The sequence below is a fragment of the Thyridium curvatum genome, assembly GCF_004353045.1.
Source record: "Thyridium curvatum strain D216 chromosome Unknown NODE_1_length_1224711_cov_81.814160, whole genome shotgun sequence".
Classification (NCBI taxonomy): Eukaryota; Fungi; Ascomycota; class Sordariomycetes; order Thyridiales; family Thyridiaceae; genus Thyridium; species Thyridium curvatum.
The window spans coordinates 101228-115288 of record NW_022156756.1 but is presented as its reverse complement, the minus strand read 5'-3'; the positions used below and the strand labels follow the sequence as shown (position 1 = coordinate 115288).

Here is a 14061-nt window from a genome sequence, read left to right as displayed (position 1 = left end):
CACAGCGGCGTGCTTAGAGAGAGGCGCTGGGGAAGTGGGATGACAGATCAGTGGGGTAAGCGCTGTATAAGCCAGCGGAATCGAGGAGCACCTCTAGGCAGGCTGTGAGCTGAACGGAGCAAGCCTTTGTGCGGCAGAAACGAGAATAAATGTTCAAAAGACCTCAGGCTTCAAACTTGATCAGCTGTTTAATCAAGGGTCCTGAAATTGAAGCCTGACATTCATTGAGAAACGCCTCATTCAGGAAACAGCCAGGTTCTTGTTCACACGACCAGATAGAGAGAGGGGTGACATGACCACCTGGGCACTTGGCTCTGTCAGGCACTATTGGGCTAACTAAGTGCTGCAAGCAATTCTACCCCACCGGCTGATTTTCGGCTTCTAGCGCCTCCTCTCTTAGTGGCCGAATGACCCTGCGTGGTGAAGCCTGAGAACGCGTCAAAATAGTCGCGTCAATGCGCCAAAAAGACAGGAAGTTGAGTGGTCCAAGTGGTCCAAGCCAGGACCACTACATCAAGAGCAGGGGTCTTCACAACGTCTTTGACGACATTGTCTCACCTCTAAAGCGAGCAATTGAAAGCGGGCAAAGGCTGATATACTGAAGAATATACTTGAGGAACTGAAAACCCCAAAGTCAGACAAGATGCTCATTGGTATCTGCGGCAGTACGCTACCCACTCATACTCTTATCCCCTCAACCAACCATCCACAGGGTACTAACCCAACCTCCCCTATGTAGGTGTATGCGCTGGCAAGAGCACAGTTGCCCAGTACCTGGTAGACCACCACGGCTTCAAGCGGCTCCGGATCGCCGCCGCTCAGCCCCCGAAGCCCGCGCCCAATGGCGCCGCCGCGGGCGTCCTGGACCTAGCCACGCCCGAGTCGGAGGTGCCCCCGGCGGCCCTCAACGGCGCCTACAAGCAGCAGCAGGTGCTGCTGCCCGTCCACCCGCCGAGGCAGGCCGCCGTCACCTGCGCCTCGGCCGAGGAGCTCCTCGAGTTCGTCACCAAGCGGTGGCGCCAGCGCTGGGTGACGACCGACATCCCCACCGAGGCCGTGCTCGACACCTTCGCCCGCCGGCCCTTCTTCCTGCTCATCTCGGTCGACGCCCCGACCACCGTCCGCTGGCGCCGGTACCAGCAGCGCCAGGCCGCCCGGCGGCGGCAGCACCAGCACCAGCACCAGCACCAGCACCAGCAGGCGCAACCAAGCAGCAGCTCCGGCTCCGGCAGTGATGAACAGGACGGCGCCGGCGGCGGCGGCGGCGGGGGCATCTCCCTCGAGTCCTTCCTCACCCAGTCGGACGCGCACCTCTACGACCCGGCCCGGGGCCACATGCCGCTCATGTCCCGCGCCTCGGTGAAGCTGCTCAACACCTCGACGGACCTAGCGCACCTCTACGCGACCCTCGCGCGCGTCGACCTGCCGAACCCGGACCGCCTCCGCCCCGGGTGGGACACCTACTTCATGGCGCTCGCCTCCCTCGCCGCCCGGCGCTCCAACTGCATGAAGCGCCGCGTCGGCTGCGTCCTCGTGCGCGAGCGCCGCGTCATCTCGACGGGCTACAACGGCACGCCGCGGGGGCTCCGCAACTGCGACGAAGGGGGGTGCGCGCGGTGCAACGAGGGCCTGCTGACGTCGGGCGTCGGGCTCGCGACCTGCCTGTGCATCCACGCCGAGGAGAACGCGCTGCTCGAGGCCGGCCGCGAGCGCATCCGCGAGGGCGCCACGCTCTACTGCGACACGTGCCCGTGCCTGACGTGCAGCATCAAGATCGCCCAGGTCGGCATCTCCGAGGTCGTCTACAGCCAGGGGTACAGCATGGACGGCGACACGGCGGCCGTGTTCCGCGAGGCCGGCGTGCGGCTGAGGCAGTTTGTGCCGGTGAGTGATTTTAATCTGGTTTTCTCGTCTCGACTTTGTCTCGTAATCTTGTGCTTGCCGTAAGGGATTTCTTCAGTCTGCTGACATCTGTATCTTGCAGCCGGCGGGAGGTCTGATCCATCTTGAGAAGATGGACATGTTCGAGCAGGAGTAGGGCGGAGCGGTAGTTAGAACGAGCCCCTTTTGTGTCGGTGACGGTGTGCTGCCGCATCGCGCGAGGGGGCGATCTTGTATTAAAGCCAGAGAGAAATGAAGTTGTAGCATAGCGGAGCGAATGAGATGAATAATGTCCACGCAGCATACACATCCCCTTTCCCATAGCGGTTTCAGGAAAGTATCTGGGCGTGGAAATAGACTTCTGTTTTGTAAGTACATCACGGTCAATGTCAACGTCATGAGACACAACATGAGCAGCCGAAAGCAAGCAGAGCTGTTCAAGATTGGTATCAATAGTATTAGGAAAATAGTAAGAAGAAAGGGAGGCACAACTATATATGCAGTGTTGAAACCTCCCCTTTGAGAATTCCCGCGTTCTCGATAAAAGAGGGCACAGCTTCGGCAGGCTGGATCGCCTGCATCGTCTGATCCACGAGATCGCCAGGTTTTGATGTCAGACCAATAATGCCCCTCTCGTCTGTATCCGGTTGTCGGAACAAGACAAGGTCCCGTGTCGACCAGAAAGCTGCGTACAGACTTTGGTTCGTCGGTGAGGGTCCCGGAGCCGTGCAAGGTGAAAAGAGCCCGTTCCGGCGGCGGGGGGGACAAAAAAGATTTCCTTCCGAGTCTGCACCACATCACCACACACACACACACACACACACGTCTTCTATAAAAACACATCGGCCACGCTCCCCGGGGCGGGCCCGACCACGCCATCGCCCAATGCTCAATCCTCCCCCCTTCCTTCCTTCGCCAAGCGTCCCCCCGCTTAAACAACAGAGGCCTTGGCCGCCCGGCGGGCGGCGAGCTTCTTGTGGATGAAGAGGGAGATCAGGCCGATGGCGACGACACCGACAATGCAGAAGACGACCATGACACCGGCCTCGCGGGCGGGCCAGCTCTTCTCACGCTTGACGAGCTCGCTCATGACGGCGTCGCGGATGGCAATGGTGTTGATGGCAGGCATTGTAGCTGGCTGCGCGAATTTCATCTGTTAGCGAACAATGTCCGGACCCATGGATGACCACTTGAAGAAAAGAAAAGAAAAAGAAAAATTGCCAATTGGACAGGCGACTGCAATTGACTCCATCCTGACGCTGTTTCGGATCCGAAATATGGTTTCGTTGAAACAGCTCCGTTTGGAGCTTCGTCGTCTAGCTCTGGGCTGTTTGCGCCCAAAGCGAAAAAGTCTTGGCATCCGTCATCCCAAGTTGTGCAACTGAGACGACGACACGACGAGAAAACGCAGCGGGTAGAGTCAAAAGTCATCGCAGGCCTCAGGGACCGAGCAATTGAAGGGCCGCAGGGCTCGTGCGACGTCGTGATGGCTTCAGGGAGTGCGGAATTACCTTTTTCTGTTTTGAATTGGAGGTGGTGATTCTCAGGTGATCGGATTGGCACGCGTTGTTGTTATTGCGCTGGGGGCAGAGTGGAGAAAAAGACGGCGGTCGTCGGGTGGTGGAAGCGAACAGCACACACGGCAGAGACGAGTCTGAGCAGGAGGGAGGATTGGGGATGCGATCTGAAGCTGGCGAGCAACAAAAAGAAGAAGTCTCTTGTTTTTTTTCGGCGTCGAGTGCGTTGGAGGGGAAAAAAGGAAGGGAAGAGGAGAGAGGGAAGAAAGCTTCGGGATCGGTGGGAAATGTGCGGTAGTAGTAATCAAGTCAGTTTTCTGGTCAGTGAGTTTTAGCGGTGCTGCAGTGGGCCCCAGGACCGGGGCTAGTGGGCAGAAAAAAAAGCTTGGTCGGGAAACGGCAGGGAATCTGAGTGAGATAGTGAGAGAGAGCGCAGAAAAAAAAAAAAGAGGCCCCCCCAGTACTAGAGGAGCTCTGTGCTCTGTGTGCTGTATACGCCCCAAGCAGTTAGCTACTTGTAGTTCGTGGGTGTGTCGCCGTGGCCACCAAAAGGCCCTTGTGGCTCTCTCTTACGTTGCCCTTTTTGCGCGAATTATCCCCATTGCGAATGCCGCATCCATCAAGCAGGGATCCCCAAAAGGTGGGCACTCGCGAAGTGACGAAATATGGGGGCATCAATCTGCTTCGGTGCTCGAGCTACCCACCTGCATGACCGGTGCCGAATCAGGTACTTCCTAACGCCTATCGGTACCTGAGAATGAGCGATGCGATGCTTCACCAACTTCACTACTACTTGTACATGTATCTGGGCTCCAGTGGGAAGCTGAGAGCTCGCTCACAGGCGCAACTTGACTGGTCAAACAGTGCCACCGTGCTCTGTCGCTCGAGTCAATGCTGCACTCCAGGTCTTGGCACTCTTGCTAGACAGCGGGAGGCTGCGATCAGGGTAACTACACGAGCTGCGTTCGTGTCGAGCTACGAAGTATGACGATACCCAAGGTCCCGTAACTAGTTGTACCATGATCGATGGTCAAATTCGGGGCGAGCTGCAGGTAACTAACTATATCATCAAAGAGACAGCCCCAGACGCACGCACTCAAGGGCCAGTGGTGCCTCTCGCCTGCGGCTGGGCCGAGCCTGGGCATCTACTTCGGACTTCTTGGAGGGCGTGCCCAGAGCTTCCAAAGTCCAATGGGAGTTATCGCAAGTACCTGCCTACCTTCCTCGGGTTCTCCATGGGTCGGTGTGGAGGCGGATAGAAAAATGCGTTGTTTTGCGATGCTCTTCAATTTGCTGGGGGATAGGATGCGATGGCCGCCCGCCGCTCAGTCCGCCTCGAGCAGCAGCCGGCCGAGCCCACGAGATGGATCATGGAGCGGATGACTGATGCGCACCCCCCTACCCTCTTGTACATACCCTTCGTGCGGTTGTTTCCTACTCCCCGGCGCATTCCCTGCCCTCTCCTCTCCTCTCCTCTCCTCTCCCCATTTGTTTTCGTTTGCCGCCATTGTTGTTTTTTTTGGGGCGGGTCTTCTGGCTATGTCCGTCACAATACCGATTGCCGAGCCCAATCTTGTGCTCCGTATTGCTGATGAGTGAGCGATTTGATGCCCTCGCGACGAACATGGATGGCGATACTAAATGGAATAGGTTGCTGTCGCTTACTCTTGTCCATCCCCCCCGGACAAGCCCGTAGCGCTCCATATTTCTCATGCATCCAGAATTTTCTTTTTCCTTGGTCCCATCACATCAAGCTGCATATCCAGAAGAAAAAAAAGGTCGTGGAATGCAACGAGACACCGCAAGCGTCGTCAGTCAAAATAGACACATTTGGTGCAAGGCTCAGAAACAGCACGTGTTGCTCGAGTAGCCAGCCAGCCACCACGTTAATGACTGGTGCAATTGCTCGCCTGGGAATTGGCTCCAACAGGGCGATCCTTCTGATACAGCTGAGCCCACCCGGCCGTTTCGCCTGGCCTGCTGGGGGGGGGGGAGCTGACTCGCGGCCTACCGCGCCCTCCGCGCTTCCGAGCATTGGCCGGCCTTATCACCGCTAGCTCTATCTCTGTCCGCGGATCTCGGGGCCTCGCGTTCTGCGCCATATCCAGTTGATATCCCCTCACGATAAATGTGCCTGCCAGTCCAGTCCCTCTCTCTGTCTTGAGACTCTACACACGCAAAAATAACGGTAGTGAGGCGAACCGGATTTCCCTCCCATCGCAGCCTCGAGGCGGTGAGAAGCTATTCAGAACGCCAATGCTTGGACCCGAGCCAGCCAAGCATGCCCAGCACCTAGACAAGAGCATTCCTAACCAGACGCGGGCGAGATAGGCAAAATCAGCTTTGTGATTAGACACTTTCCAAGAATCTCTACATGGTAGTCACATACAACTACTTGTACCTAGGCTGTTCAATGTGGCTGCGCTGTGTGATTGGTGAATGCTATTGACATTTGAGGTGGGACAGGAGCTATTGCTATGCCGTGAATGCGAAGCGGACAAAAAATGGTCATTGTTCTCACGGCCGACGGCCAGCCTGCCGCCTCACGCAATGGCCACCCTCCGAAAGCCCCCCTGGGCCGACCGGACTCCCACATTTTGCACCACCGTTCTAGCACTGGATCACGTCGGGACCCGGCGACTTGTACTGCTTGCCGCCGTTGTCGGGCTGGCCCATGGGGCCGTAGATGTTGATCAGGATGCCCGGGTCGTTGGCGCGGTACGCCCCGGGGAAGCTGACCGTCTGCGACGGCGCGAAGCTGCCGCTGCCGGACACGCGGACCTGGGCGCACGACTGGTAGAACTGCGCCTGGCCCTGGTTCTTGGCCGAGTGCAGCGCCAGGATCTCGACGCGCAGGAGGTACTGGCCCGGCGCGATGCACGCGGGCATGGTAAAGTAGGACCACCCTTGGTTCTGGATCATGCGGTCGACCCCCCACGTCTTGCTGCCCGTGTCGAAGCCGTCGTCGGCGATCTTGAACCACTTGAGCCCCTGCTGGGCCGCCGAGGCGGCGTTGTCGACCTTGGCCAGGTAGGCCATGACGGGGCCCTTGTGCGAGTGCGCGATCGGGTTGTCGCGGTCGCCCTGGAACTGCGCGCCGCCGATGACGTGCTGCCAGAGCGCGCCGATCTTGTCCCCCGGCGCCACGTCGATGACGTCCTGCGAGGTCGAGCCGGGCTGCCCGCAGACCATGTTGTTGCTGTTGACGTCCTGCACCGGGTTGTTGTTGTTGGGCGCGCGGAGGCCCTTGAGCAGGCCGGCCGACTTGCCGTTGACCGACATTTGCTGTTGGTAGAAGAGTCTCTCCGTCAGTACACGCGTACAAAGACAAAAAAAAATGGTTATTATTCTTTCGTCACGCAAAACAACGTGAATGCGAAAAAAAACGGGTGACAAACCTGGAAGATGCAGTGCGCCTGGGCGGCAGCACAAAACGCCACGACGGCTCCCAAGGAGAACTTCATGATGACCCGGTAGTTGTAACTGACTACTATCACGTATCTGGTCAAGCGGTATCTGAAGGCCAGCAGAACACACGAGTTTCTGGGAAATCCGAGGATACAGCCTCTCCTTTATATGTATATCATCCCCCGTGCAGGTTCGTCACGCCGCGCAATGTGCTCGGCAGACGGCCACTCGACAACAGCACAACACCAATATAACGCCGGCCGCCCTCTCAAGCACAGAAAAAGCGCCGAGGGCGTCAACTCCCGGACAGCGCAGAAGTGCGCAGAAGACGATTCCCATAGTGCCCAGGCGTCCCCCATCCCTGCTTGGGGGAGCACGGCGAACGCCTCCAGCGAATCGCCGCGCTGCCGAAACACGGGGCCGCTGCAGTCGGCAATCTGACATGGCGGGGTCCCCAGGCCTGCGAGGGAGGCCGGTTAATATAAGCGTTATATTCGATACATTGCGCACCCAGATTGGGCACGCTCCGTAGGGACGCCGAGAGGAGAGCACCTCTGGAGGCGTACGCACGCAACGAGGCTCTTCCATGTACCGCGTGTGTGGGGTTGGCCAGCAGACCGGCCGGCTCCAGATTAGGGACAAGGCGGAAACACTCCCTGCGACCCGAAATGGCGAATGGGGTCACTCGACCACATATTGACATGCAACAGCAGCATGACGACGATCACTTGACAGTGCCTTGAAGTGCCAGCGGGTTCACGCCACAGCGTCGCAGTGCCGAAGTACGTGTTCACCACGGCCGCACTCGCTGCCGTGGTGGGCTATGAGGATTTCCAGGTTATGAGAAATGCTCCGAGTCGCCGGGAGGAAGAGATGAAGCCATTGTAAAGTAGGCGAAACAGATATTATGCAGCCATCTAGTCATCAGCACATTGTCGGAAATCAGAGCCCAAGTTTGCTGTGATAACACGGCATACAGAAACCAGAAGTAGAAATAGGAGGGAAGAACATGGAACAATAGTCGAAGCGCACGAGGTCAGGAGCCCGGATGTTTTCCAGGCCACCCATTCCCGGAGCTTACCGCTGATCTCCTACCTCGGGAAGGCGTATGCGGCGGAGCAGCAAGTCAACCCCTTTCCAGTATTCAGCCTTATGGGCTCGTTCAAGCCACTCGGCATTGTCCTTTTCCAGCCATATCGCGAGGCTGTTTCAAGATGTTGTGCACGGAGTTTGTTGACTGTGAATAGCGCGTTGTACTCAACTATGTTTCCCGCTCTTAGCTCACCCGAGGTCTGGCCCAGGGTTAGGGTAGTGCCCCAGGCACGGCCTATCACGCGGCGCCATCTCCGCAAACCCCAGGAAAACAAGCCGAGGTCCGCCATGAGCCTGCCCCCCCCGATCTAGCCAAAGGCGTCGCTGGGATTAACAAGCCTCGATGACCTCAAGTGTGACCTGTTCTCCAAGTTCTCGGCACGCTCAATCTTGCCATCTCACGACAAACCATCGCTTTGCAATCCGCTATACTGCTGCTTCACGGCCTGCAACTCTTCTCTGTACGCCATCGCATAGAATCGCTTCAGGCCCTGTCCACAGTCCAGATCCGTAAACATGTCCAAGTCGTTCACCAAGGCCGAGGTCGCCAAGCACAAGGACGAGAAGGAGGGCATGTTCATCATCGTAGATGACGGCGTCTACGACGTTGCCGGTTCGTGATTAAACCCTCTTCCTGCCCTCCCCTCAAGGATTTCGCGCCGTTTACTAAGACAACTGCCAACCGCACAAGGCTTTCTGGAGGAGCATCCCGGCGGCGCCAAGATCCTGAAGCGCATGGCCGGCAAGGACGCCACCAAGCAGTTCTGGAAGTACCACAACCAGAAGGTGCTGGACAAGTACGCCGGCAAGCTCAAGGTCGGCACTGTGGCCGACAGCGCCAAGCTATGAGAGAAGCAAGTTGTCGTCTAGACCATGGTGTGTATGCGGACGAACGACGATGTGATGCGTGTGCTCGTTGGGCTCGGGAGACTCGGGTTTGCATCTAGACAGGTCGAGCTTGGTCATGAGAGGGCATTTGTTTTCATTTTTCATTTTCGTTTTCTTGCCAATTCTTGTAAAGCATCATGATGTCACGGCGTTCTGCGCTCACGATTACAGTCGTCGAATCGAGAAATACACCCATAATTGGATACTCCTACATACATTCCGACCAACAGCTTGACTGTGTGGACTTTTCGTCGTTGGCCTGCTGGCTCTGGCTCTCACTGACATAGATCATCTCCTCCCGCGCCGCCTGCCCTTCGTCACAGTATCACCATCTCTCACAGCTACCACCCCACCAGAGCTCTCCTCAACATAACAAGCCCTCGCAGGTATGAAAAAGAAACGTCGCCAAAATCATTACTTTCATTCGCTCGAGAGCCTTGAATCAGGGGTATGTATGCAGCTCAGATTAATCCCTCCGAACACCCGCCCTAGGTCCCATCGTACCAAAAGGACATGTTCTACCAGATATTTTTGTAGCCCTCCCAAATGTGATCATAAGACATGGCGACATGTGGCCGCACTCTAAAACATCAGAAAAGCATAACGCCGGATGTTGCTTGGTCCCCCATGGTGACTATCTCCCTAGTGATATGGTCCGCTGATACTGTTCAACTTGTTGCTTGATGTGCGGCATGAACAGGTTCTCAGCCTGTTCGAATTCCTCCTTCTCAGTGTCGTTCGCCGGATGCATGATACTCTTGTCGGTGAAACCGAGCACACGATCAATCGCAGAAAGCAGCAGAGCTTCCGACTTGGGCTGCCCAAGCTTCGGCTTTAGCGTATCGACCCAGCCAGCTTTGAAAGTGGTCAGAATGGAGATCAACTTGGGATCCAGATTCTTGCTGTCAGGAAACTTCTTTTTCGCAGTGTCAAAGACACCTGAAATGATCTTCTCGATGTTTTCGTGCTCCGGGACGATGCTCTCAGTCGAGAGTCCAATACCCCGATTGATGACGGACATGGCTATGGCCTCGGCCTTGTTGAAGCGCTTCTCGAGTTGTGATATGACTTGGTTCTTGAACGTCTTGAGGAAATTGAACAGCTCCGGATCGACCACAGGTTTGAGCGTGACCGCTGCGCCATTAGACGCACCCGCGACAGCCGGGGTAACCGTCGCGCTGCTGGCTGCGGCAACACTGCTAGGTTGACCCGCAGGTACCCCAGGCTGTGGCATTTGTCCCTGTGGTCGTGGAACGGCGGTCGCTGGTTGCGCAGGCCGTTGAATGACCGGTGCTTGTTGGCCAGCAGCGCCGCCGGCCGCAGGCGTCTGCGGTGGTTTGGGCGCATATGGGGAACTATACGAGCCAGCTTGCGCACCCATCTGCAATTGGCGCTGGACGGCTGCCGGGCCATACCCTGGCAGTTGGGCAGGGGCAGGGGCCTGTGGTGGAAGCGGAAAGGCAGGCCGCGCCGGGTTCTGACCCTGTGGCGGCGAGCCCGCCAGTCCGGGCTGCGGCTGGAAGTTGGGCGGATTCGCCATAGCCTGGTTGTTGACGATTGGCAGGCCATGTGTTGGAGCTGGTAATGGGCTTGGTCTAAAGCCATGCGGTCCTGCAGCCATGTGATCGCCGTGGAATTGAGGGTGCGGCATCTGTGGGTTCCATTGTGGGTTGAGGTTGTGAAGAGCGGCGGTGGACTGATCAGGAGAGTTCGCTTTCCGCTTCTTGCCCGCGTCGAGCTCAATACCCGGTATACGACTCCAGAGATGTGTTTCTTCGTTCTTCCTGAAAGCATCGTTTCCAATGAGATTGTGACGGACACTGCTCTCCCATCCTTTGGTCTCGACGTTGAAGTAATAGAAGGGGTACTTTTTCTGGATCCTCTTGTAGATCTGTTTGAGGGTAAGTCCCTCAGGCGGTGCTTCTGAGAGTACTTCGTCGATAAGGACGCCATAGTTCTTGTTGGGCTTTTCGAGTTGAGCAGGCGTAAAGTCCTCCACCTTGAGCTCGAGTGGCGGAGTCTTCGGCTTCTCTCGTCTCTTCTCCTTGATGGCCTTCTCTGGATCGGATCCAGCACCGTCCTCGGGGTTCTTGGGTTTGCGAGGCTTGTACTTGCGTTTTTCCGGCTTGTCGCCAGCATTTTCCGGCAGTGGGTGTTTTCTGGGACGACCGACCTTCCTCTTGACTGGTGGCTCTCCGGGAGGCAGCTGTGGCAAAGTCTTCTTGGCTTGTTCCTGAGCCAGCTTTTTGCGAAGTCGCTCTTCTCTCTTAGACATGATCCCATTCTTGGGCGGCCTACCAGGTCCTCGCTTCTTGGGGGGCATCGGTAGACCCAGTAGAGGGTCAAGGAGAGCTGCCTTGTCGCCGCCCTGCTCATCCAACTCAACGGTTTCCATAACCTCGTCTTCGTCTGCTTCTCGCTCATCGCCATCGGCGGATGCTTTATCACTCTCTTCTCCTTCAGCAGCTTCTTCTTCATCGCTGGTTTCCTGTACTTCTCCCGCATGTGAGCTTTCGAACTCGAAACTCATTTCCTTTCCGCCTTCAGAGTAACGTTTACTCGAAGTCTCTTCTTCCTCGAACTCGTCCTCTGCTCCCGTGCACCCGTGCTTGACGCCGTTGATAATGAAGGCAAAGTCGACATCCTTGATCTGGAGCCTGTCACCGCTTTTGAGGATGACGGGCTCGTCCTTGTAATGTATGTCATCTCGAAAAAAGCCATTTCTGTGGAGTGGAATTGCCTCAAATACACCCTTTTCACGATTATATCTGATTTTCAAATGTTCTCGCGAGATGGCCTTGGTCCGGCTTGCGATATCAGGCCCGGGGGAGTGAATGCCAATGAAGGGCACGTGGTGAGGCGAGGGACGGAGAGATTCCAGGTCAACGGTGGCAGCACCAGGTGTGTGGGAAACATATTGCCTATTTGAGATCAGATTCTGACTCTTGGCATCGGCGGGTTGCTGGGCTTCGACGGCATCTTCCTGATGTTGATGTGAGTTGTGGGACGATGAGCCCGCGGCGCTGTGAGTCTTTCTCCGTTTTGATGGTCGTGGGTTTTCGTCGCCGTCGGACTCGGGACCCAGCATACCGCCCTCCTCACTGACGTAGGATTTACTAAACTTGCCACGCGTTGGAGAGGGTGGCGCTGGTACAGGAAGGCCCTTGGCGGTGTATTCCTCAACCTGCCTGTTGTATTCTTGCTTTCGCTTTTCATCAAGACGTGCCTGGTTCAGAGCACGTTGATCACGGCCGATGATGACGGCATAGGTGGTCATCTGGAAGACGCTGTCGGCGAACTCTATGCGCGCGAACGACTCCAAGCCTTGTGACATGGCGGCGGCAACAGCAGTGGTGTTGGCGCCATTCCCCATGGTCAGGGGGTCGGCCATCTCGTGGCTCGGGGTCAGCATGGACACCTCGGCAGGAGTGACAGTGTTGCCATGGTGGCGGCTCATGACTTCGGCATTCGCAATGCGGGCCAGCTGGATCATGGCCATGACATCAGAAGACATGCCGTTTGCGGGATAGAGCGGCATGTTCTGAGGCGTGTTGTAAAATGAGGGCAGATTCATGGTGTTTGGCTGCAGATCTTGCGGCTCGGTTTTCGGTACTGTCGCAACGGGCGTAGAGGGAGTCGCCTCTGTTGTTGCGCCGGTATATTCGGCAGGCGCGCTGTCTGGCTCGGGTTTTGTAGGAGCCACGGCCGCTGAGGAAGCCTCGACATTTTGTAGCATCTGCTGCTGGTCTGAGGGCCGAGCCTCGCCCTGGGTCTGAGTAGGCTCAACCGGCGGTGGTGCGCCGTGGTAACTGGAACCAGCATCGTAGGTGCTGGGCGGTGACCCAGGTTCGGGCTTAGGCGGGGGCGTCGCGGACTTCGTCGGCAGGCCAAGCTGGCCGCTGGCAACTGCGGACGAAGTCATCGCTGGTCGGAGAGGGACAGCTCCTTCGTCTTGCGCCCCGGGAGGCCGGTGGATGGGGGATGGAAGGGCCTGGGTCGATTTGCGACTGGGTTGGGTGGTGAGAGGAGACGATGCGAAAGTCGTCGCTTCGGCGGCAGCAACAATAATTCTGCCCCGACTCTAACCTGGCCAGGCGAGGGAGCGACCCAGTCGAAGCCAGTCCTGCCTGCCTGCAGCGTCCAATCGCGCATCCCAAAAAAAGTTTAGCTGGGGCAACCACCTCAACTGTACCGCACCTCCCTTGCTCCTGCCCACGTTTGGCTGTGCTGATTGGCTGATGACCCTCCATTGTCTCCACTACGAATTGGAAAAAGCGGGACTTATCCTTGGTGTCCGACCGATGGGCGCTCCTTCCCCTCTTCCAGACAGCCAGTCGCCCTTGGTACGAAGTTGAACTGAGCAGATAGATATTACTCTTACTTATCAGAGGCGGTTTCCTTAAGGCAAGTACTGTAGGTAGGTAGGTATTAGTGCAGGGGATCGCTGCGTTCCTTCTACCTAGGTACCTACCATCAACAGAACCTAACTAACTGTGATCCTCGATGTCATGATCGTCTTCTTCAACATTGTGCATCTCTTTGGGTGATCACTGCAGTCCGGAGTCACCTCAAATCACTGTACATCAAGCCATGGGAAGTGGGAGCCCAGTCGGAATGGCTACCTCTCTATCTTTTTGGATCGAGACTTGAGGTCTATACTCCACTCAGTCACTCAGTCGCCTCGTAGCATGTAAGATGTGTGGATGGATCGCGGTCACCACCATGCGTCAACCACGGGAACCCGAAGGAGAATCTTAGCCCGACCCAGTCCTGACCAAGCCCGAGATCACTCGAGGTTGGTACCCAGGTGGTACCTTCTTTTCTCCAGACTGGCTCATGCGGTCCGTCATTGACCAGACCTGCAGCTTTCCTCGTTGTAGGGCAGTTGGTACTTGTACAAGGCATCAACGGCCCAAGCATCATGCAATGCGCACCTATCAAGTATCGCCAAACACTAAAGTCAAGACGAACAGGGACAGCGCTTCCCCCGGAACCCCCCACGGGGGCAGCCAGTCAAATCGTGTCTGGGAGAACGGGTTTCGGCATATGCAAGCAATCGCTGTCAAGAGGAGCCTATGACGGGAACATGAACACTCCGTATTGGGCAAGTTTTGGGTAGGTATGAGAACCACAGCCAATCCGCACCAACGAGCCGACGTGTCAAGGAGTCTATCCGGGTTTGGGCCGTCAACTCTGATCTGATGCCACAGCATCGCGAACTGATTCGATACCCGTCAAGTGCGGTTTTGGGATGCGCCACATGTCAGGTTCTCTT

At 56.8% G+C, this 14061-nt stretch overlaps 5 protein-coding genes across 5 annotated transcripts; 2 read left to right on the top strand and 3 right to left on the bottom strand.

Annotated features, from left to right (window-relative positions):
• Positions 1-643: 643 nt before the first annotated feature.
• E0L32_000039 (uncharacterized protein) lies at positions 644-2038 on the top strand (the record flags this gene model as incomplete). The annotated part of the gene is made up of 3 exons (XM_031138237.1): positions 644-665; positions 740-1884; positions 1985-2038. The coding sequence occupies 3 exons, from the start codon at positions 644-646 to the stop codon at positions 2036-2038; spliced, it is 1221 nt and encodes a 406-aa protein (XP_030997416.1).
• Positions 2039-2812: 774 nt separating this feature from the next.
• On the bottom strand, positions 2813-3010 carry E0L32_000038 (uncharacterized protein; the record flags this gene model as incomplete). Its single annotated transcript, XM_031138128.1, has 1 exon — positions 2813-3010. One exon carries the CDS (start codon positions 3008-3010, stop codon positions 2813-2815), a length of 198 nt encoding a protein of 65 aa, XP_030997415.1.
• Positions 3011-6008: 2998 nt separating this feature from the next.
• Positions 6009-6862, bottom strand: E0L32_000037 (uncharacterized protein; the record flags this gene model as incomplete). The annotated part of the gene is made up of 2 exons (XM_031138017.1): positions 6009-6683; positions 6797-6862. The coding sequence occupies 2 exons, from the start codon at positions 6860-6862 to the stop codon at positions 6009-6011; spliced, it is 741 nt and encodes a 246-aa protein (XP_030997414.1).
• Positions 6863-8414: 1552 nt separating this feature from the next.
• E0L32_000036 (uncharacterized protein) lies at positions 8415-8747 on the top strand (the record flags this gene model as incomplete). The annotated part of the gene is made up of 2 exons (XM_031137906.1): positions 8415-8511; positions 8590-8747. The coding sequence occupies 2 exons, from the start codon at positions 8415-8417 to the stop codon at positions 8745-8747; spliced, it is 255 nt and encodes an 84-aa protein (XP_030997413.1).
• A 673-nt stretch (positions 8748-9420) lies between these two features.
• E0L32_000035 (uncharacterized protein) lies at positions 9421-12708 on the bottom strand (the record flags this gene model as incomplete). The annotated part of the gene is made up of 1 exon (XM_031137795.1): positions 9421-12708. One exon carries the CDS (start codon positions 12706-12708, stop codon positions 9421-9423), a length of 3288 nt encoding a protein of 1095 aa, XP_030997412.1.
• Between the last annotated feature and the right edge of the window lie 1353 nt (positions 12709-14061).